This window comes from Lepidochelys kempii, chromosome 8, assembly GCF_965140285.1.
Source record: "Lepidochelys kempii isolate rLepKem1 chromosome 8, rLepKem1.hap1, whole genome shotgun sequence".
NCBI classification, from domain to species: domain Eukaryota; kingdom Metazoa; phylum Chordata; order Testudines; family Cheloniidae; genus Lepidochelys; species Lepidochelys kempii.
The window spans coordinates 44,301,428-44,324,674 of record NC_136387.1 but is presented as its reverse complement, the minus strand read 5'-3'; the positions used below and the strand labels follow the sequence as shown (position 1 = coordinate 44,324,674).

At 44.4% G+C, this 23,247-nt stretch overlaps 1 protein-coding gene across 7 annotated transcripts in view; it reads right to left on the bottom strand.

Moving 5' to 3' along the window:
- Nucleotides 1-23,247, bottom strand: part of NOTCH2 (notch receptor 2) — a 133,101-nt gene that overhangs the window by 97,190 nt on the left and 12,664 nt on the right. For all 7 annotated transcript variants that reach the window (XR_012160294.2, XR_012160295.2, XM_073356271.2 and 4 more), the window contains exons 2-4: nucleotides 16,257-16,338; nucleotides 4,899-5,158; nucleotides 3,756-4,091 (exon numbers count right to left, since the gene is read on the bottom strand). Coding sequence is in view for 5 of the 7 variants with exons in the window: in XM_073356271.2 (XP_073212372.2) it covers nucleotides 3,756-4,091; nucleotides 4,899-5,158; nucleotides 16,257-16,338 (678 nt within the window). In the remaining 2 variants the exon portion in view is untranslated. The remainder of the gene's footprint in view (nucleotides 1-3,755; nucleotides 4,092-4,898; nucleotides 5,159-16,256; nucleotides 16,339-23,247) is intronic.

The following is a 23,247-nucleotide window of genomic DNA, read 5'->3' as shown; positions in this document are numbered from 1 at the left end:
AACTCAGCATGAAACGAAAGTACTGTGTGCACTTTATGAAGCTTGTGCCAACTTCAAACAGGCATTACAAGCAGTGCATAGCATCCTAAATATTTTTAAAGCACACATCTCCTGGTACACATTTCCTAAAGCACGCACATGTCAGGTACTGTTTTGAGCAATGCAGTGCGTAAAAAGTGTATGGAAATGGCTTTGAATAGAAACCACCAGCCTCAACCACCAAGCTTAGTCAAAAGCCCCAGGCACCTTACCAAGGACAGCAGATCAAAATGAATGTGAAGCATGAAGGGCCACACTCTTGTGGAGTTCCAGCTCCAAAAATGCAAGTGGTCAAGTTTTTTGGTAACTTCTGATCTCCCAAATGCCCCATCCAATTTTCTTTATTTCAATCCTTATAAAATACAGCTGAAACTTTAGTAGTGTGATTTTTATGCCTATTTCAGGCTGTACACACTCGGCAATACTGTGGCTGAATTTGTAGCAGAACTCACCTCTTGCTGCAGAATTGTCCTAAAGTTCAGCTTTAATTGTTAAAAGGTTGCTCACCCCGTTCTAGCCCAAGGCACTGATTTCTAGCCCTTCTGGTCAAGGTGCATGTTTGAAGTTCTCAGCTTCTAAAACAATGCATTTATGCCAGCCTGAGTCTGCCACAAGTCTGAATTAATGCAGAGGAGCAAACTGCCCCATTCATGTCATTCAGGGCCCCATGGACTGACACTGCAGCTACAACACTTAGTATTTTTCCAAGATGCCACAGAATTCATTATTTTGCTGCATCCAGACACCTGATGTTTTCTGTCTCCCTGCTCTGTTGGGAGCAGCCTGCAGCTGGGTACATACTCAGGTGGCTAGCCAAAGCCACTTTTCATGCTGCTGCTGCCACACTGCTATCTTTCGCATGCTAGCTTGAGTGGAGCTAGCCCGTCTGTCTACTCTCACTGGGAAGTATGTTCCCAACGGCTGTGTAAACATACCTTTAGAGAGATTAGTGTCTACCAGTACCACAGGAAAAGCCCTGCATCACACCAGGCAGGATAGACCATTCTATTTAATACGCCTTTTCTATCACATTTCTAGGATGTTCTGGTTTAAATAAAGAGCAGTTTGAGGCCACAGTTGTATGACATGGTACGAAGCGCTAACAAACACATGAAGTTATTTCCTCTTTCTACAAGGTATTCCAGTTCTCACACACAGTCTGTTCTAGTCTGACAGATTCTTTCCTGGACAAGCTCTTGGAATTCCCTAGGGTTCTTATCTTAGTAAATTGGTAATTATTGTGATGGATAACAATGAATAGTCACTTTCCCAGCCACGAACTTCCTCTATTGACTTGTTTAACATTCTGTTGCCAAGTCAACTCCTTATTTGTCAGATATTTACAGCTATAAAACTCATTCTCACCACAATTAAAAGGAGTTTAAAATGCTGCAAGTTAAACATCTCTCATAAGTGTAATTTACTAAAACTGACTGACCTGAGAAACTTTCCATCTGTTTAGAATTAGGGATTGTCTAAACAGCTTTTATACCAATTTGACTAAAACTGGAGAAGAATTTACTTAGTTAAACTGGTGCAACCTCTGGTGTGGATGAAATTATACCAGTATAAGAAGTGTTTACACTGGCATAGCTTTTGGTAAATTTACCTCTAGAATGCAGGAATTTCCCTTGATTTCAGCTATGTGACATAAGTAATTGCAACATTTGGATTATATAAACACACACATATGAGTTGGGAACCTAAAAGTTTTACAATCAACTATACTGTGCATTCAGAGTAGCTGCATCACTGAAGAGAATACTATTGACACCACTGTAACTGCTCAGCCATTACTCCTTGTTTTCAAGCCTTTCTAGCTTCTCCCTCAATTCTCCATTGGTGCCTCACACTCTTCTGCTGGCCCCTTTCCCTCCCGCTCCTCTCACCAGAAGGGGTCAGAATTCAGGCCACCAGGAATCATCTCCCAAAACATCAGGACGTTTCTTGGTGCCTTAGTTGCACTGGGGTGAGGAATGCCGGGATGCTTTTGCCTTCACCTGGGCAGTCAGTGGAAGTACCCTGGCTCACCAACCTTTTTTTCTCTTTTGATTTTTTTTAAATGGGAAGTTTTGTAAACCAAGTTACAACAACACAACACTGCCAATTTAGACATGAATGTCAGTCAGGACATACAAAGGAAAGGCTCTCAGAGCAACAAGAACTCACCCACACTGTACATGTTGTGTAATGAGACACATTAACAGTAACTATCAAAATGATATGTGGGTGCACTACTCTGGTAACTATGTTGTCATTTCCTGACTATATTTAAGGTCCAGATTTTAACCAGAGAACACTGGTCTGCAGGGAAAAGGTGCAAGACGCTCCCATCCAACCTTGCGTCCCTGCAAGAAAGGGTAACTTCACTCATGTGAGCAGAGCAGTCCCATTGGTTTTGCAGGATCAGGGCCTTAGAACTTCTTGTTCTCTGTTTTCCTCTGCAATGGTTCTATCACAGAGGTGGGCAAACTATGGCCCGTGGGACCATCTTGCCCGCCCTTGAGCTCCCAGCTGGGGAGGCTAGCCCCCAGCCCCTCCCCTGCTGTCCCCTCTCTCCCGCAGCCTCAGCTCGCCGCGCCGCCAGCGCTCTGGCCCGCTGCTCCTGCCAGGCAGCGCAGTTGGCTTTGGCCAGGCGGCAGGGCTGCGAGCTCCTGCTGCTCTGAGCTGCATGGTAAGGGGCGGGGAGCGGTGGGGGGGGGTAGGACAAGGGGCAGAGGATCCTGGGGGGCAGTCAGGGGACGGAGAGCAGGGGGCGGTTAGATGAGCGGAGGTTCTGGGGGGGCAGTCACGGGACTCGGAACGGTGTGGGGGTTGGATAGGCATGGGAGCCCTGAGGGGCCTGTCAGGGGGTGTGTGTGTGGATAGGGGTCGGGGCAGTCAGGGGACAGGGAGGGGGATTGGATAAGGGTCTGGGGGGGCAGTTAGGGACGGGGGGTCCCAGGAGGGGGCGGTCAGGGGACAAGGAGCGGGGGAGGGTGTTGGATGGGTCAGGGGTTCTGAGAGGGGCAGTCAGGGGCGGGAAGTGGGAGGGGGCAGATAGGGGGTGGGTGCCAGGCTGTTTGGGGAGGCACAGCCTTCCCTACCTATCCCTCCATACAGTTTTGCAACCCTCATGAGGCCCTCGGGCCAAAAAGTTTGCTCACCCCTATTCTAGCACAAGGCATAACAAAACATTGGGCACCACAGAGGTCCAATAGCTCCAGTTCAAGGAACTGAAGCTTCACTGATGAAGCCTGCAGAGCCTGCTAACCATAAACGAAGTCTTTCTTTAAAAAAAGAGGGAAATTAAAAGGCAATAGGTTAACATGAAAGCAACACTAGGCTGAGAAATCAAGCTGTCTCAGACGTCGGTAAATTTGAGCAATCTGTTTCTTCAATAATATTAACTGACATATTCAGCCTTTTCACCTGGGCCCCAGAACCCACCCATGTTTTCTTACCATGACCCTTCCAGTCCTGTGATCTTTAACCCCTTTCTCCTTCCCTATCACTAGACTCCTCCCCTTTCATATTAGGAAACAGTGAGCCCACGCAACTAAGCCTTCATCTCAGCTCCCTTCCTTATCCAAACTTATGTTCCTTTTGTCCTAGCCCCCACATCACTCCAATATTGTAGGAGGACCATATATCAGAAATAACCAAAACTTAAGTGCTTGATTTCCTAGCTTCACCACTGCATTCCAGCTGGGTTTTGGGAAGGACTAAGTATTTACCTGGCAGACAGTTACACTCATAGGTAAAGTCATTGGTTTGATGACATGTCCCTCCATTCATACATGGCGATGGTGAACATGGCACATAGGTGCTCTCACAGCGGTGTCCTCTAAAGCCTGGCTTGCACTGGCATTGGTAAGAACCGAGCAAATTGTGACAAGTTCCACCGTGTTGGCATTGTCCTGGTATGGCACATTCATTTACATCCATCTCGCACTTTGGGCCAATATAGCCTGCTGGGCAGGTGCAGGAGAACCCACTTCCAGATGTGATGCATGTACTTCCATTGGCACATGGCTGAGACACACAAGCATCAATCCACTGGCAGTCCTTTCCTGTAGGACCAAGACATGTGTGAACTTCTGTCAATCAGAAATTGTTTGGATGGAAGATGTAGACTTCTCTCCCTCCATCCCCATGACACCCCAAAGCTGAGATGTCTTTCTGCACACACCAGCTGTGTACTCTACCATGTTACAGTTAGATCTAAAACACAAGCATTTCCCATTGCAACCACCAATTTGATTTAGTTCTAACCTGTTTAGGTGGGAGCTGCAAGATAGAGAACCCTACGATTTATGAGAAGTAATCAATGAGCTGGAATGATACTGCACTGCTGACATTTACTCTCCTCTCCCACCTGGTCTTCAAGGATAAAAACAGGATTCTGAATCTCCCCTTGACACAGAATTAAGCTTCCCTACAGAAAGCTGTTGCTGACTAAAGTTGCTCATTTAGCTGTTTTTGGAGCTTGCCTACATGGGGCAGTTATTCTGGAATAAGATACAGCATGAATTTAAAGTGCAATAGCTATTCTGGAATAACTCCTGATATACACAATCTCTTCCAGAATAGCTGTTGAGGTCAGTTTCCCCACTTGACAAGCACTAAGAGATTAAAATACATTCGTATTTTTAAAGTGTTGCTATGAAGGGTGAGAGGCCCCAAATTTGGCTTTAAAAAAAAACAACAACAAAAAAATCTTTTCATGCTATATCTCCTAGCTCTCATTTCCAGTGCAGAAGCTATTAGTTTGACAGCATATTAGGGTAACACTAGAACATTTTTAAGAGGGTACATCCAGCTTAAAGGTACTTCAAATGGGAGGGGGGATGACTAAGGACACAATTACAAAGTCCCACCTGTGTAACCTGGTGGACAGACACACTCATATGTGTCCTGGAGAAGCAGTTGGCAGGTCCCTCCATTTAAGCAGGGGTGAGACACAAAGCAGATGTGCGATTCAGAGTATCTGCAGTCCTCTCCTGTGAATCCTAGAGCACATTTACAAGTGGCTTTTCCGACCACAGATGTGATTTCACAAGTTCCTCCATTCTGACAGGTATGGCTTTCACAAGGGTTTCTGTACTGACAGTAGTCTCCAAGAAAACCCTCTGGACACCTACAAGAGAATGGAAATCATGATTAGCAGTGTGTTCACACTGATCCTCACAATGCAAGCTACTACTGTGAAAGGTCCCAGTACTGGCACTATTAACACCCAAAGTCTTTCCTACCTAGACAGCAACATTACAGACCCTAATGCATAGACCGTATTTGTTATTTATGGAAAGCCCTTTTGTTATTTATGACTGTCCAAAGTGAGCATCCTGAAAGTATAAGGTCGTAACATTAATTCATATATAAAACTTAATGAAACTCCAATTACATTTAATGAGGGGCAAAAACATTCTGTCCCACCCTCCCCGCCCCTCCATACGACTGATGGACAGACAGATACTGTCTCCCCATCCCTTCAATATTTTTAAACTTGAGTATTAGTTAATTCCATTTTGCTATACCTAATAATGTCCTCTGCAGAAGTAAACAACCAATCTGAATAACAGATATTATCCATCTCAAAACCTTTAGTGTACTTTTCCCCTTACAACACCACTGTGAAGTAGGAAAGTGCTGTTATCCCCACTACACAGATAGGGAGCTGAGGCTGTGACTTGTCAAAAGTTGAACACGAAGCCTCTAGCAACACAGGAACTGAACCTGGGTCTCCCAAGTCTCAGGCCACAGGCACCGGCTTCCTCCTTTCGCCAGGGGTGCTCAACCCCTGCCCAGCCTCAGGCACCGTCCCACTCACTCCTTCCCCCAAGACTTCACCCCCAGCCTGCCTCTTCCCGCCCAGTTCCACCCCCACCCCCGAGCACACCCCATCCCCACTCCCCCCCTTCAACTGGCTGCCAGTGGGTGTGAAGCGCACCCACAGAGTTCATAGAAGGTGTTCATAGAATATCAGGGTTGGAAGGGACCCCTCAGGAGGTCATCTAGTCTAACCCCCTGCTCAAAGCAGGACCAATCGCCAGCACCTATGTCCCAGGCTAACATTTTAACCCAGGGGTAGGCAAACTACGGCCCAAGGGCCAGATATGGCCCCTCAGGGCTTTGGATCCAGCCCACAGGATGGCCACCCCTGTGGTGCTGCGGGCTCCACGCCACTCCCAGAAGCGGCCAGCACCATGTCCCTGCAGCCCCTGCGGGAGTAGGGGGCGCAGAGGGCTCCACGCGCTGCCCTCACCCGTGAGTTCCACACCCGAAGCTCTCATTGACCACGGTTCCCCATTCCCGGCCAATGGGAGCTTCGGGTGTGGAACCCACAGGTGAGGGCAGCGCGTGGAGCCCCCTGCGCCCCGCCCTCCCAGGGGTCACAGGGATGTGGTGCCGGCCACTTCAGGAAGAAGCGCGGGGTTAGGGCAGGCAGGGAGCCTGCCTTAGCGGTGCAGCACCGCTGCCACCCCGGAGCCACTCCAGCTAAGTGGCGCTGGGCCGGAACCCGCACCCCAACCCCCTGCCCTGAGCCCCCTGCCGCAGCCCTCCTGCACCCCAACCCCGTGCCCTGAGCCCCCTGCCGCAGCCCTCCTGCACCCCAACCCCCTGCCCTGAGCCCCATCCTGTACCCCAAACCCCTGCCCTGAGCCCCCTGCCACACACCCCTGCATCCCAACCCCCTGCCCTAAACCCACACCACACCCCGCACCCCAATCCACTACCTTGATCCCCCTCCTGCACCCCGCACCCCTGCCCTGAGCCCCCTGCCACACCCCTCCTGCACCCCAACTCCCTACCCTGATCCCCCTGCCACACCCTGCACCCCTCCTGCACCCCAACCCTCTGCCCTGATCCCCCTCCTGTACCCCGAACCCTTGCCCTGAGCCCCCGCCACACCCCTCCTGCACCCCAACCCCCTGCCCTGATACCCCTCCTGCACCCTGAAGCCCTGCCCTGAGCCCCCTGCCGCAGCCCACACCCCTCCTGCACCCCAACTCCCTACCCTGATCCCCCTCCTGCACCCCAACCCCCCACCACACCCCGCACCCCAACCCCCTGCCCTGAGCCCCCAGTACTGAGCTCCCTCCCACACTCCGCACCCCTCCCTGCACCCCAACCCCCTGCTCTGAGTCCCCTCCTCCACCCCAACACCTTGCCCTGAGACCCTTCCTGCACACTGCACCCCCTCCCACACCACACACTCCCTCCCGCACCCCAACCCCCTGCCCCAGTCCTACATTCATGGCCCTGCATGCAGTTTCCGCATCCAAATGTGACCCTCGCGCCAAAAAGTTTGCCCACCCATGCTTTAACCACTAGACCAGGGGTTCTCAAACTGGGGGTCGGGACCCCTCAGGGGATCACAAGATTATTACATGGGGGGGTCACAAGCTGTCAGCCTTCATACCAAATCCTGCTTTGCCTCCAGCATTTATAATGATGTTAAATATATTAAAAAGTGTTTTAAATTTATAACAGGGGGTCGCACTCAGAGGCTAGCTATGTGAAAGGGGTCACCAGTGCAAAAGTTTGAGAACCACTGCGCTAGACCATCTTTCTTCCATCTCTAAGAAATACAAAAATAAACTGGTACATTTAATGATAATTGGGGCAATATTATAAAGATTTATATGTGCAGAATCACTATTTCTCACTAAGCAAGACTTGTGTAAACACAGTGCTGTCAGTGCTGTAATCCATCTGCTGACTGACCTTTGGACTAGGAATTTTCAATCCATTTTGAAGCACTGAGCAGAAACTGCCATTTATTTCCTTCAGCTAAAGGAGCAACCTGCAAAATGTACATCAAATAAGCCAAAATATCAAAAACGCAGAGAAAAATGGACAGTCAATCTGCAGATTTTTCTATATTCTAGATGGTTTGATGAGGAATCAGAATATGTACATCTTGTTTAAGAGGCAACTAGGGGCATCAGACATGACACACAATACAAATATTTTAGGGATGAACTCCAGATGCTCCATTTTCCCCACTCCAGGATATGAGTAATTCCAAATTAAGTCAGCGATAGTTACTCAGATCCAGGGGAGGGAGATTCTGAGTTCAAGAAGAGTGATTAGTTCTCTAGTGAGGTTCAAGGCAAAGTATCTAGCGGCAACAGAACTGAAATCAACTGTTTACTAATTTGTTTAAAATGCACACATCTGATGGATTAAAAACTGTCTGGTCTCCAAATGCAACTGTAACCAGGGAGTCATCTTCAAGCAGGTATGTTTCTAGTGTGGTTCCACATGGATCCCAGTGGCTGAAAGTTGAAGCTAGACAAATTCTGACTAGAAATAAGGGCACATTTTTTAAAATGAGAGTAAGTATCCATTGGAACAATTTACCGCGGGTCATGGTGGATTCTCCATCACCAACAATTTTTACATTAAGATTGATGTTTTTCTAAAAGTTCTGCTCCAATTCAAACATGAATTAACTCAGGGTTAACCTGTGGCCTGTGTTACACAGGAGGTCAGGCTTAATTACCACAATGGTCTCTTCTTGTCTTATCATCTGTGAAAAAGCTTTGGATACATGTACAAAGAGGAACAGTTCCATGTACTATAAATAAGCAGCATTGTCCTAAACTGAAGATCTTCTCCATCCATCCCCCCAAACTAGAATTCTCCCATAACCCTCTTTAATCTACTCCTACCCTTCCACACCAGAAAAAGTCTGGGAGAACACAAAAGATTTGCAGGGTGACCCAAGGTTAACAAGTTTGGGGAAGCAAATTCTGAAATTGAGGCTCCTTCTCTGAAAATACTCTGCTTCCTTTGGGGCTGATGGCTCAAGCTCCTCAGTTGATCTGAACTGCTGTAGATGCCTAGACTTTAAGGTCTGAAGGGACTATTACGATCATCTAGTCTGATCTGCACATCACGGGCTAGAGAATCCATTCCTATAATAGACCCATAGCCTCTGTCTAACTCACTGAAGTCCTCAAATCTTGACTATAAAACTTCAAGTTACAAAGAATCCACCATTTACTCTAATTCAAACCAGCAAGTGACTTGTGCCCCATGCTTCACAGGAAGGCAAAAAAATAAAATGGTCTACTCCCAGCCAACTTGACCTGGTGGAAAATTCATTCCCGACCCCAAAGATGGTGATCATTTAGACGCTGAGCAAGTGGGTGAGACCCACCAGCCAGACACCAGGACTGCAACCAGGCTAGGTATAAATAAGTATGGAAGTAAGGAAGGTATAGAGAATGCTGATTTACTGCATAAGCATTATGAGACAATATACTCTGAGAAACAGAAGACCCTGCACACATGCCCCATCATGTCACTAGAAACGTGGATCAGTTTATGCCTGGCAACTCTGAGGACTACAGTCAAGCTGATTTGAATGCTTCTAATCCACCAGCCACTGCTGTAAATTTGGATCAGTTTCCGTAGTAATGAGGCACAGAAAGATTTGCTTTTTCAAGTTCTTTACATAAAAAGCCACTTGTCCAGAGAACAGCTTAAAATTATAGCAGCTTGTGTCAGCTCCAAAATGACAGGCTCAGAACAGGAAATAATACCCTTTCCAAACAAAAGCCACTGTTTCTCCTCGTTTTCCATCTAACCCTCAGGAACAGTGATGGGAGCATGAAGTTGGTCCTGGCACTTTCTAGAAGCACGTGAGCTTTCTTTGTCTACTTCTGCAAGAATTTAATCATTTACTTAAGAACAAGTTTCACACATAGGCTATTTCCAATTATGATTTTTGAAAGCTACAAAGAATTTGAAGTGGAAAAATGTGTTATGGGCTGCTTCAGCCCTGCAGCTGTTTATAATTAAAGCTTCTCCTTTACTCTCTCTGGGCTACTTTCCAGCACAAATACTTTAGTCAGAACTTAGTCCAACCCACTTTTTTCCTTCACAGCTCCAGTCTGCAATTACCTACAGTGCCTTAGTGCAGGCTCTCAAAAAGTTTCACAATAGATGTTCCCCTCGCTAAACACTGTAAAGATAGTTATTCAAATAAAAAAAAAAAAACAGCTGGAAATCCAAGGAGTTGGATTCAAACAATGCTGTCAATGCCAAAGAAACAGAACCAGCAGAACACATGGAGGCCGCTGATGCAGTTGTGCTACCAAAGTTGCTGTTTCTCCCCAATGTTGTGTTTATCCCTTCTGTGGGGTCCTTTGAAAGAAACGTCCTTTCAGTTTGAATGGCTGTTCTTCGCCAGACAGTACTACATCCATTTTTGGTACATTCACCAGCTCAGTCTATCTGACTGCAGATTACTTTAGCTAATCTTTCCAGATGTTTGGTTTTCATGGGAGTTTCCCATTCAGGCCTAAGGATATCATCTGGGGCTGCACAGCAGGAAGCATATAGTTCTAATTTGGTATGTGAAGGGAGGAATTTCCTAGAATGCTTGCACCCACTTGACACTCCCTTTGTTTTGATTGGAGGATCACTGGAGGGAAAACGCAGGCCCCACGACAAAGTTGACCCAGTTTGCAAATATTCTGGGACAGATTTTACTCAGTCTTTTCCTTTTGACTCCCATACAGACTCAGGAGGAAAAACAGGATTCTCTGGCTAGTTTATCCCTCTCTTCTTACTATTTATCTTATAAGCACTTTGGGGCAGGGACTGTCTTTTTGTTGTGTGTCTGTACGATGTCTAGCACAGTGGGGTCCTGGTGCATGACTTGGACTCCTAGGTGCTACTGCAATACCAATAAACAAACAACAAAAGGACCAGAAGTCTCTATGGTGAGACTCAGCTTTGTGTTTCCTGCCCACTTGGGCCATGGGCAGCTTTTTGTCCCCATAGCCCAACTCCAGAGAATGTTGGGAGACTAGGGAATATAGTGCCAGCTTCTTCCCCTGGATTGGGGATTGGATTGGGGGTTGGACTAGATGACCTTCTGGGGTCCCTTCCAACCCTGATATTCTATGATTCTAGATGGAAAGAGTGAGCACTTCTCCTTTTGAGGAGCTCCTCCCTTTCCTTCAGCCTTTAGGATTTCCTTCCAATCCCTAAAGGGAGGGGGAAGGGGGTAGATCAAAAATCTCATCCTGAGAGGGAAAGGCCACCCCCTATTCTGAATTCAAGTTTTAAGCGGATGTTTTCCGCTGATTGATCTGGGACTGACCCTGGCCCCTGAAAGCAGGTCCTGTGAAGACATCCACTTCAGTTCATGGAGCTCTTCCTTGTAGGCTGGGCCCTGCAGGCACTATCTCTCAACCCAGGTGGTCCCTGCAGCTGGAATCTGATTGAGAAGAGCCAGCTAAGAAGGGCCTACTTGAAATAAGAGCTGGCCAAAGTGCTGGAGAAGAGGATGGGCTAAATGAATTCAGATTGGCCTGGAAACCCCTTACCACCATCCTGTTGCTCCACAGGACCCAAACTGCTTTTAAGTCCTTCCACTGAGCTTGAAGGCAGGAGGCAGTGCAGCTTCTATCCAAGTTTTTGATTTGCATATAACCATAGAATTCAGCTTATGGTCAACATACCATCCCGCCCCAAGCAGAGGCAGGGGTAGGACATGGCATTGCACAAAACTTGGCAGCTGTGTTGGGGAGGTACCTGGCATTTGCTCAGGGCCTGGGGCTGCTGGGGAGGTTACTGTGGTGAACAGTGTGATGGCGAGCCTGTGGCTATTGTTGCATTTTTGATCTTGTGGGTTTGGCAAAAGTCAGAATTCAAAAGAGACAGAAATTGGCTAAAAGTCTTTAAAAGTTTTTTTTGGTCTATCCTCTGGTGTATGAGCATGCACACCCCAACCCTCTGCCTACCCCTAAGTGCATACAAAGTGTACAAAAATGCAGGCCATTGCACAAGGCCCTGTACAAATTTAGCAAGATGCCCCCTTCTTCCACAGCACTTCTAACAGCTGCATTCATTTCACTGTCTGTTCTGAAAACTCAGGTCAGTGATACCCTGAACAATACTTTATAATTTAGGCTGTAGGCCTCTTTAGTGGAGTTCTTTGCTGTCTAGGCAAGTGCATTACTACTTTTTACAGCTTCTTTGATTTCTAACTGTGTCAATAAAATCCGTTTGAGAAAAGTATTTCAGTATTTAAGAAAAGACACCTCAGAAAGAAAATTAATTCTGACCTCAGGATAGACAGAAACAGGAGGGAGGAATTTGCCTAACTACAAAGTCAAGGATAAAGGAGATTAGAAGCACCATCAAACAGTGCCATAAGAAAACTGGCACAGTGGGAACGGAGCTACCCAAAGCATATATAAACCAGTCACAAGAGCCGTATGCTTTAACAGAATATACAGGATCCAACACGGCTTTAACATCAGGCGCAAGATCTCCATCCCCACCCTGAAAGAATTAACCGCCAGAAGTTGGCCACGTTAGAGAAGACTTTTTCTAACCTAAATCCAGGTTTCTTTTTAAGCAGGACATGGACAGTACAGAATTACCATTCTGATGACAGTGGTTTCAGTACTAAGCTGTCATTTTCTAGCTGCTTTGCCAAGCATTTAGACTAGTTATTTTGCTTATGAACATTTTAGTCGAACCCAATTTTTATTCAGTGTATATCTACCTATGATGTACGGGGCTTCTACTTCATCTGTCCATTTGTTCCTCACGGATAGTAATTTAAAGCTGTGGTTGTTTGCAATACATCTGGCTGGTGGTGGCTTTAACCATTTATTTGAAAAAAAAAATGTATGATTTAAAGCTGTATATAACTCTTGCTATTGCCTTTCTTCTTTCTGGGAAAAGTCCACTGCAGGCCCTAAATCTTCCCCTACTCCCAGCCTTAACAAGTTAGTCTGATAACACACTGGAACAAACAACTCTGTGGAGAGAAGAAAGAGGAAGACAGCCTCTCATTAACTTATTGCCAAACAGAGGAAGTACTGCAGCAAACTCAGAAAACACAACCAAGTGGGAGGGGTGGGGATTTAGCTAACTAGTGAGTGACACTGGAGAGCTCACAGTCAGCCCACTTGCCCTGGTCTGAAAGCTCAGCTTCCTGAACACAATGTTTCTACTCTTGCAGCTATAAAAATATTTCAGAAAATAGTTTAGGTTGCCCCAGCAGATGGGAAGTTCCCCTATTAAAAGTTCCCCATAGTTATTGCAAAGGAAAACAGGATGCTAACAGCCAACATGGAAATTCCACCTTAAAGGACTGAGTTTGAGTTTTCTGTTACATTTCCTTCCTCTCTGCAAAAAACAAACCATTCAACCAGAACTGGAAATTTGGTGCAAGGTCATACAGGTGTCAGAACTTGCACGGCATGTCTTCAGTTTTCATTGGTGCCTTTAGAAGGATTGAGCTGTGAGACTGGGAGTAAGGAACGATTGGGCCTGCATTAGACTTTTACCAGAAAAGAAGGCAGGCAGCAGCAAGAGTTACAAACACCACTAAATCATACATTTTTGTCAAACGATTAAAGCTACCACCAGCCAGAAGTATTGCCAGCAATCGTAGCTTTAAATTACTTGGGTGTCCCTCTTGACACATATGCTTGACAGTGAAGTGAGCAACAGTTGGATTTAGTAGAACAACCAACAGCGTCAAAATCTTAAATGAGAAATTTAAAGTAGCTAAGTTACCAGGTGTATTGAAAACTGTCATATAGTCAAGAACACGATTAATAGGACTATATCAAGATGGAGACGTTTGTAACAAGGTACAACAGGGACCAGTGTTGGAATCAGTTTTATTTAACACCTTTATTATGATCTACACACCTCGACAGACACCTGATTAATAAATTTACAAGTGGTGCTGATTGGGAGCAATTGCAACACCAGTCACAAGACAGAAACAAAGTTATTTAACAGATAAGGAGAGAAAGTAAGCTTTAGCTCTAAAAAATGTCACTCATACATCTGGGGCAAATAATCGAAAGCATGGAAACAGAGGTGAAAGTAAGCTGGTACGCCCCAGTACGGCATACCGGCAAGAGCCAGTGCACTGTACTGGGGCAGCCCAGTTTCCCCAGGGGGCAATTTAAAGGGCCTGGGGCTCCATGGGGCTCCCAGCAGTGGCTGGAGCCCCAGGCCCTTTAAATTGCTTCCAGAGCCCTGCTGCTGGAGCCCTGGGGTAGCGGTGGCGGGGTTCCAACAGCTATTTAAAGGGCCTGGGGCTCCCCTGCTTCTACCGCCCCGGCCCTTTAAATAGCCTCCGGAGCCCCGCCGCCTCTACTCCAGGGCTCCAGAGGCTATTTAAAGGACCAGGGCGGTAGAAGCAGGGGAGCCCCAGGCCCTTTAAATAGCTATCGGAGCCCCAGGCTGCTGCTGCTGCTACCCCGGTGGGGGAGGGGGAGCACTTATTTTACAGGGTGGGCTGGGGCTGGCTCTGACCCCCCCTCAGCCCCTCCCCTTCTGCCTTAGGCCCTGCCCCTTCCGGGGGCCAGAGCTGGCCCCAGCGTACCGGTAAATCACTCAACTTACTTTCACCCTTGGATGGAAAGGAGAAACTTGGAAAGCAATAAGGGTGAAAAACATAAGAGGCGATAGAGGACAGCAAGTGTTAGTATGCAGTGCATAATGGCTGCAAAAAAAACCCCATCAATTTGTAACTGAAAAGGCATCCCAGTATAGGGAGATTAGGATTTTCCCTCTACACATCTCAGGTGCAATTTCACAAAATACTGCTTTCAGTTTTGGGCACCCTATCAGAAGAAAGATACTGATAAGTTGACGGGACTTTAGAGATGGGTTACAAATATTCAGGGGCAGGAGGGACTGATTTATGAAGAAAATGTTGAAAAGAGCTAAATATGAATAGCTGGTTACTTAGCCAGCCTAAGTAGGTGGGATGAAATCTACAAATATTTGAAGAATGTAAGCACCAAGAAGAGAGGATTTCAATGTGCTACAAAATGGTACTACTAACATTAATGAAGTAAGCAAGGCTTGAAAAATCCATTTACCACAGGCAAATGGGAAGCTGACTTTAGCAAATGAGGATGACCAACACCATCAACTGCTGCAGAGGTGAAGCTTGCTTTTAAAAAATGTCCATCTTTGTAGTTGCAAAGTTAACTTACCAAAAGTGAGTTGTGTTCAAACAGGTACAATGTCATTTTCCAGAAACTACAGATGGCTCCAGTGCACCTGTTGCAGTTTAGAGATTTTCCATACAGCAGCAAAAAGCAAAGTCACATTTATAACAAGGCTGCATGAATTTGCCAGGAAACCAACCCTATGAGCTAGGAAATACTAGGTGGGTTCCTGTGACCCAGTGCTGAATGGGGCTTTTTACTCCCACTCAGATAAAGAGGTGACAAAACCTATGGTGGTTGGCACCAGAGTTCAGAGGAACCCTGCAAATAGCTAAGTTTGGCCTGGATTTTGGGCTGTGAGTTCCTTTTGTAAATAAAGCCAAGCTGCTGGAAGAGGAGTGAGTTCTCACCTGCTACAAGTTACAGATGTTTTGGAGCAGGATAGGGAAATCTGCCCATAAGGTTCATCACTTTCACAGCCTCTATTCCTAACTTAATGTAAAGAAGTCAAACTATCAAGGCCCAGTCTAAGAACCTGGTCAAAAACTAACAGGTTTTTAAGTTAAACCTTAAGTTAAGGGTAAACTGCTACCCAGAAAGTCTCAAGCTACGCTTTAGAGCAGTGGTCCCCAAGCAGTGGGGCACGCCCTGGAGGAACGTTCAGGAGCGTGTATAGCAGGGCCTGGGCCAGCTCCCATGGCGGGGTGTGGAGGGAGCGCCACTCAGTCCTGCTCCACCCCAGCCCAGCTCTGCCCCCAGCCCAGCTCTGCCCTGGCTCCTCTCTGCCCCCAGCCCAGATCTGCCTTTATTCCCTGTCCGGCTCCAGGCCAGATCTGCCTCTAGCCCCAGTTCTGCCCCCAGCCCAACGTCCTCTGCTGAGCCAACTGTGGAGTAATGGGGAGGAGGGGCACGGCCAGATTTATAATTGGTCAGGGAGCAGGGGGAAATAGGAAAAGTTTGGGCACCATGGCTTTAGAGACATGCATCACCCAAGTATGAGGACACATTCAGACAGTGCTCAAAGGAGAACCAGAGTAATGCAAGGAACTATTTTCAAGAGCTCGGTAACAAGTCTTTCCATCTCTAATCTCTATTTTTCTGTTCTTCCACATGTACGCAGCCTACAATCCAAAGGCAACCATGGGTTTAAAGATTCTTCATGTCAATCAAAAATTCACACTAAGCCTGAACCTGGCCACAGCCTTTGGGTCGTTTTCTTTATGTGTTAGAACTGGATTGAAAAGCAGAGGAGAGGACAGGATTAAAGTAAAGCTTACTTACTTGCAGTATCCTGTGCCATTGCGATAGGAGATGCATTTTCCTTCATTGATACAAGGCTTAAAATCATCTAGGCACTGTAAAGCTGAAAGAAAAGCAATGGAGAGTTAAGCCAGTAATCATCATACATCATAGCAGTATTAAAACACTGAAGTGTTTAATATTTAAAACTTCAAAAGTAGCCCAAGGGATTGCAAAAAGAATCAAATCCACAATGCTTGTGTAGTGGAGCAACATAGGGGGAACTAAAAACATCTAGTTTCTCTTAACAGACAGACTTTCAAAACAAAGCACAGTAACTTTAGCAAACAACAAAGACAGTAGCATTACTTCAATGTATAGGACACAGTGGTTTCAAACTTTACACCTTGGGTTTGGAGCCACCCTTAAATAAAACAGCTCCTGATGAACTTTCTACTTAGAATATCCTGCACCACACTCTTTTTCCATCCCTTCTTTCCAATCTCTAGGGACATATGCATTAAAAGAGAGGCTCTGTTCCTCAATATCTCACATACATTTGCTACTCTCCAAATTAATCCAGAAATTGCTAAAACATCACAGTTAATGTGGCAATTATGATTGATCAGAAGATTATGGCTGGGAGATAAACAGGAGCAGATTAGCTCTTAAGAAACAAAGATTTGTATAACAGAATCTACATACTGAGAAGGAAAGACATTCTGTAGACTGAATTTAGAGACTTTTTAGCGAGGCATCAAGCATGGTCTAGTGCAGGTATCTCAAACTCAAATCACCACGAGGGCCACATAAGGACTAGTACATTGGCCTGAGGGCCGCATCACTGAAACCTTTTCATACAATAATACAAAAGCATAGTAAAAAATGAAGAATAATATAGTATGATATTAAAAGTCAATGTATTAACTTTTTTAAAACTGTAATGTGAAGAGGGGTTTTAATAAAATATAAAGACCTGTAACTATTCCTTATGTGGTCAGTAACACTGATGACGATCAACATAGCTGCAATGGCAGGAACTTTTAAAAGTAACTATGCATACAAAATACATTGCCACTTTTAACAAAAATTCTTCCCAACTACTCACAGCAAAGAATCATACATGCTGAACTTCATACCTCAGGCTACTCGTCTAGTCCCTGAGGCCCCGCCCCTGCCCCGCCTCTTCCCACCCCAATTCCAACCCCTTCCCCAAATCCTCGCCCCAGCACCGCCTCCTCCCCTGAGCGCGCCGCATCCCCCCTCCCGCTAGGAAGGGGGGAGGAGGGAGCTTGGCTGCTGGTGGAGTAGGCGACTATGGCGGGCCACAGGAAATAACTCCACAGGCTGCCTGCGGACCGTGTGTTTGAGACCCCTGGTCTACTGGATAAGGCACTAACAGAATAAGGAGACCTAGGTTCTACTCCTGGTTTTGTCACTTGCCTGCTAGATGGTCTTGAGCAAGTCACTCCACCTCTGTGCCTTTTTTACCCCCACTTGTCCCCAAGACCTTTGTCTGCCGTGTCTATTTAGACTGTCAGCTTCAGGATACTGTGTGTTTGTAAAGCACTAAACATCACTGATCTTGGTTGAGGCCTCTAGGAGCTTCAGTAATGTATTGCCCCGTGTCGCACTGCTATTCTAGTCTACAGAACCACGTGTTCCACGCGCTGCAGGACAGGCAGCCCCTTATTTCAGTTTTGCTTTTGTTGATTTGTATCAAATCCTGAACATTTAACTTCAGCTTCTGTATTTGGATTACTTGTTGTTGAGTGAAGCAGACACCTATATTCAGGAGTAATTTGATAAAACAGAGGTGGAGGGGGAGTCCTTGTCCAACCAGCCCTTAGGGTCTGAATTCTGGACACGAATTTCTCCAACAAGGAACGGAGCTACTGGGCTGCCCCAGACACAAAGCAACAGAGGCAGAGGAATCAGGCCTACTAAAGTTTCTCAGCATCCAGTTCCAGTTACATCTGCAACCAGACAAACTCAGAAAGGACTGCAGTTACTATATCAGACTTGAAATGTTATTTCTCAACAATCCTTGAGCGTGTAAATAATTCATATACCCTATGAGGTGTGTAGGAACACTGTACACTTGCAGCCCCAAGAAAATAAAATAAAACTAAGTCCAATATCTAAAGCTACAGCAATTCTATTCCTCACAAAATGTGAATGCCTGTTTCTTATTAACTTGATTTCAGAAAATGAGCCTCTGCTCAGTAGTCAGGAAATGAACAAAATTCCTCTCTGAGCCCCTTACGATAACCTATTAGGTCAGGGTTACTAGGCAACAAGAGCTTTAACACAGATTTACAACAATTATTTTCCAGCAACTGTCAAAAAAGTTCAGTCCGATTACAATTTGCACCCATGACCTACTCTTCCTCCAATTACCAGCAACATCCATAGCTCCTACATAGTAAATGGCCACATAACCCACACCCCACAGTTATATTTACAACTGTATCTCTAATATTACTGGTGCAGCAGCCTAACTGCTCCCACAGCAAATGTTAAGTTTGGGCCAGTATGGTTTTTAATTGTAAAGGGTCTGGGCATTTAAGATTTAGCAACTTCACCCTCTACGGTCCTCCATTATCCTCTGAGTAGGACAAGAAATAAAGTGACCATTAGCAAAATATTAATGGACTGGCCCCGGGAGACAGAGGTGTGTGTTCATCATGTGTCTCTACCTCAGAGTGCTTGAATTTTCAACCTACCCACACGAGAAGGCCAAGACAATGACAACCAGAAGATTTGGTTTATTTCTTCTTCACCAGTACTTGCAAACAGATTTCCATATTCACTTTGAAGCCTTGTCACTACAATGAAAACTGACTATTTGACTTTTTGTAACCCACTCAGAAGTGTAACTAGCATTTGGCCACCAATATAGACTTAACTTTCAATAGCATCTTGGCATGGCCAAGAATAAGGAAATAAGAGCTTGTCTGCATTCAGCTTTTCTATAAAGACCCTGCAGACCCGTGAAGCAAAGTAGAGCAGCACAGGCAAAGAAGAGTAGATTCTTACAGTAGGAAGAAGTATGTGCAGCCTCTGTCCCAGTTTATCAGCCCAAAGACTGGTACAGAAGGAAAATGATTAAGTCCCTCTGTGTTCTCAACAAAATAGCATCACCTTGAACTGCTGCCTAGCAGATCATTAAACCACTGAGGGTTATGTTGTCAGATTCAATAGTTGTACAAATTGGACAGTACAAATCAAGCATTTAACTGTAGTACATGATAGTGCATGATAACCCAATACTCACTAAACAGAAGTGAAAGCGACTACTTTGTGTACTTCCTTCAGCTTGGACAATTAAAATAGACTATACAAAAAGATTAAACAAAAACAATCAAATGTAAATAAGATTAAAATTGTTCCAATTACATCACAAATATCTAAAATTATTGAAAGAGGTACTCAATTAAAAAGCTAAAATAATTTAACCTGAAAACATTCTTTTAAATGCACAAGGGAAATTAGAGTCTATGGCTCCCCTAGCAAAATTAGCTTCTTCTCTGTGCAAGCACTGCTAAAATTACCGTGAAATTCAGGAAGACAATTTAAATAATGAACACAAAGAAATAAGCAACTTCAGTTACTTTGTTTACATCAAAAGCCATATCTAGGCTACCTTACCAAGCTATGCACAAGAGTCAGAAAATAAAAGTAAAGCTTCCAATAAACATTATATTAAGGTTATGCTAAACATTGAGTTAACTGAAAATTTACTGTATGCTCAACATGAAGGAAGAGGGTATTATCTGGAAAGACAAAATAGACTGACCAGACCTTTCTTCTAAAGTTGCACACGGACCAAGTGGATCAAACAAGGTTTTTGAGTCATGTTGTCACTGATTCTTACCCCTTGTCTCACAAGATCCCTCCTGCCTTCATTAATCATTAGGTTAGTATATAACTGATCTGCCTCTTCAGCCTGAAAGAGCTTGCAACTTATCCAAGGAGGCTGCTATGACTTCATCTACTTTTCTTTTGTCAGAAAATCTGTTTTCTTAGAGTACATCTTCACAGCAGCATTCACTTGGGTGATAGGCGGCTGGGTGTGAGCAGCCACAGTACAAAGCCACATCTGAATTACTGTGTCCTCACTGGTGCTGTGAGGACACAAAAATCCCAGGACAAGAGTGGTTTTCAGTAGAGTTTTATATGATGACAGATATTAGATATCACTACAGGTAAGCTACAAGATGTATTTGAGTTTGTTATCTAAACAAAATATTTAATAGTCAATCTCTCTCCTATCCTCAATCAGCATATGAATTTTTCCTTACATTATTTCAATCTGAAAAATATACATGTCTTGGATACATACCAGCCATTACAATTAATTATGCCATAATGAAATTTCCCACTTAAGGCTCTAACCAATATGGATACCAAAAAGAACGTGAGTAACGATAATAAATATCTCCCTCTTGTCTAGTGTTTTTCATCAGCAGATCTCTAAGCACTTCACAAAGGAGATCAGTATCATTATTACATTTATAGATAGGGAAACTAAGGCACAGAGAGAAGACAACACCTGCCCAAGGTCATCCAGCAGGCAGAGACAAAAATAGACCCTCGGTCTTCTAAGTCCCAGGCCACACTGCTGCTTTGTATGGTCCAATAAGTTCCCAGAAAAAAACAAGAAAAAACTCTATAGACCCACTCGAAGAGAGACTGGCAGTACCAAATTTATTAAAATACCATTGAACAGCTAAATTAAAGTTATCAGCTTTGTACCATGGTGACCCCAGTAAACATGGGGTGGAAATCAAACAGGACTTTAAAAATAAATGTAGTGCATTGATTTTTTACCTGAGAAATAGAGACTAACACAAAAAGAAAAATATCCACGTCCCATGGTGACAACTGTGGATACGGAATTTGATATAAACAGGTAGACCCTGCCGTCCCCACTTACAGCCATCAGAAACAATCTAGAATTTCAAGGATTATGTAATCCAATAGATAATAAATAGGAGGGAAAAGGGTACACACAACCATCAGAGAGCTATTCTATAATAAAATTATGGATATTAATACCATTGAAGAACTCATGGGGAATATTATTATACCAGTCTGGGCTTATTTGTTACTAAGGCATTACATGAAATTCTATTTAGGAAGCCCAAGTTTCAGGAGACCATTAGCAAGGATAGAAACACTGATTTTGGGAAAAGACCTCTGAAACAGCCTGGGATAACACAAAAGGTATAATGCTGGTTATCTCCACATGGTATAAGGAAAAATTACTGATGGATCTAGAACAGTGGTTTTCAACCTTTGGTCCACGGACCACTGGTTGTTCACAGACTATGCCTAGGATTTCCAAAGGGGTCCACGCCTCCGTTTGAAAATTTTTAGGGGTCTGCAAATGAAAAAAGGTTGAAAACCTCTGATCTAGAAGATAAGACTACCTCTACAGAAAAATGGAAAGAGCATCTAAAATAAATATCACTTTGGAAGAAAGGGAAAATATCTGGAGAAAGGATCAATACCTTATCTATTTGTGTATACAAAATATTTTACCAATGGTACATCACTCCATTTAAGTTAAGGAAAATATATAAAAAAGGAGCCAAATGCTGAAAAAGATATGAACGAATGGGGACCTCTCTGCATAAAGGGTGGGAATGCCCTAAAATTTAGAGAAAAAAAACAGAAATAGAATTTAAGTTAACTAGTTAGGCTATCCACAAAACCCATGGTAAATCTATCAGATTACAGTACAAAGAAGAGTATTGACTCTGGGAAGGACCCATTGATAAACAGAATTATTACTAGCAGCCAGATGGTGAGATAGTTCACTTTTGGAAAAGGACAGCTCCTCCAACAGTAGTGGCATGGAGAAATAAAGTACAGAAAATTCTTTTAATGAGAAAATGATAGCCTTATATCAGGATGAAGTCGATTTTATAATTACTGGTTACCATTTTGGGAATCTGAATAAGCAAAATACAGGTAAGGTGTTGCCAAAATGCAAATGAGTCTTTAAAGGCAGCAGACATTGGTTATGATAAGATTTGTTAATACTTGTATGAAAAGTTCATGTATGTTAATAATGACAATAAAAAGTTTTTGAAGAGGGAAAGGCCTTTTAAATCAAACTGATTAAACTTTGTTTTGCTTCTGTAGAGACTTATTTAACTTCAGTGATTAAAAAAGGATTAATTCACTCAAAACGTTAAATATTCCACATCTTCAAATAAGGTATTAAGAGCTCACAACGTCCCCTAGACCTCCCACTAATCCTCCAACAAAACCAGGAAGATTAGACTTTATACTCCTGACAGTTCTATGGAAAAACAAGCAGAATGCTAATTAAGAAGCCATTCCAGGCATTTTTATACCCTAAAGCAATAAAAAGACCACAAGCCCAGTATTTTCAAATTTTTTCATCTCACTTAACATAGCAGAATGCGACTTCCTCCCACTGTGTTGATCTTCCTGGCTTCTTATGTTACTGTGGGTGTAAGATTTTAACACCTTTAGATATATCCACAGCTTATCTAGCTAAGACCAAGAGGAAACCATGAATCAGACGAGAGAAGTACTCAGATCCTTGCATGGAAATTGGTAAAGCCCCAGCAACTTTCTTCACTATAGGTGGTTTGAACAGAAGGATAAACTAAAGATCCTCAGCAGGGCACTAAGTCCTCATTTCTAGAGAAAGCTACTATGGTGAGATTCTGTACATGGGAAAAAAAAGCTTGCAATACAAGACACTCCCAAGGTATAAGCTTCCACAACACTGGAGAAAACTCCATGAAACTAACTGTTCTCAGATATGTTGAAACCACTGCCCATGGACATCAGGAGCAATATCTCACAGTGAAGTTTCCTCTACACTGTTCATCCCCTTGATCACTATCAGGCTTCAGCAAGTTCATCTGGATGTCCTTACAAAGAGCAATACTATTCCCGCACCCACACCAACATTACATGAGACTGATCAATAAGGAAGGGGTGTAGCTACAGGTGGGCTGGAATTAGCTCCGAGGCCCACCCAATCCGA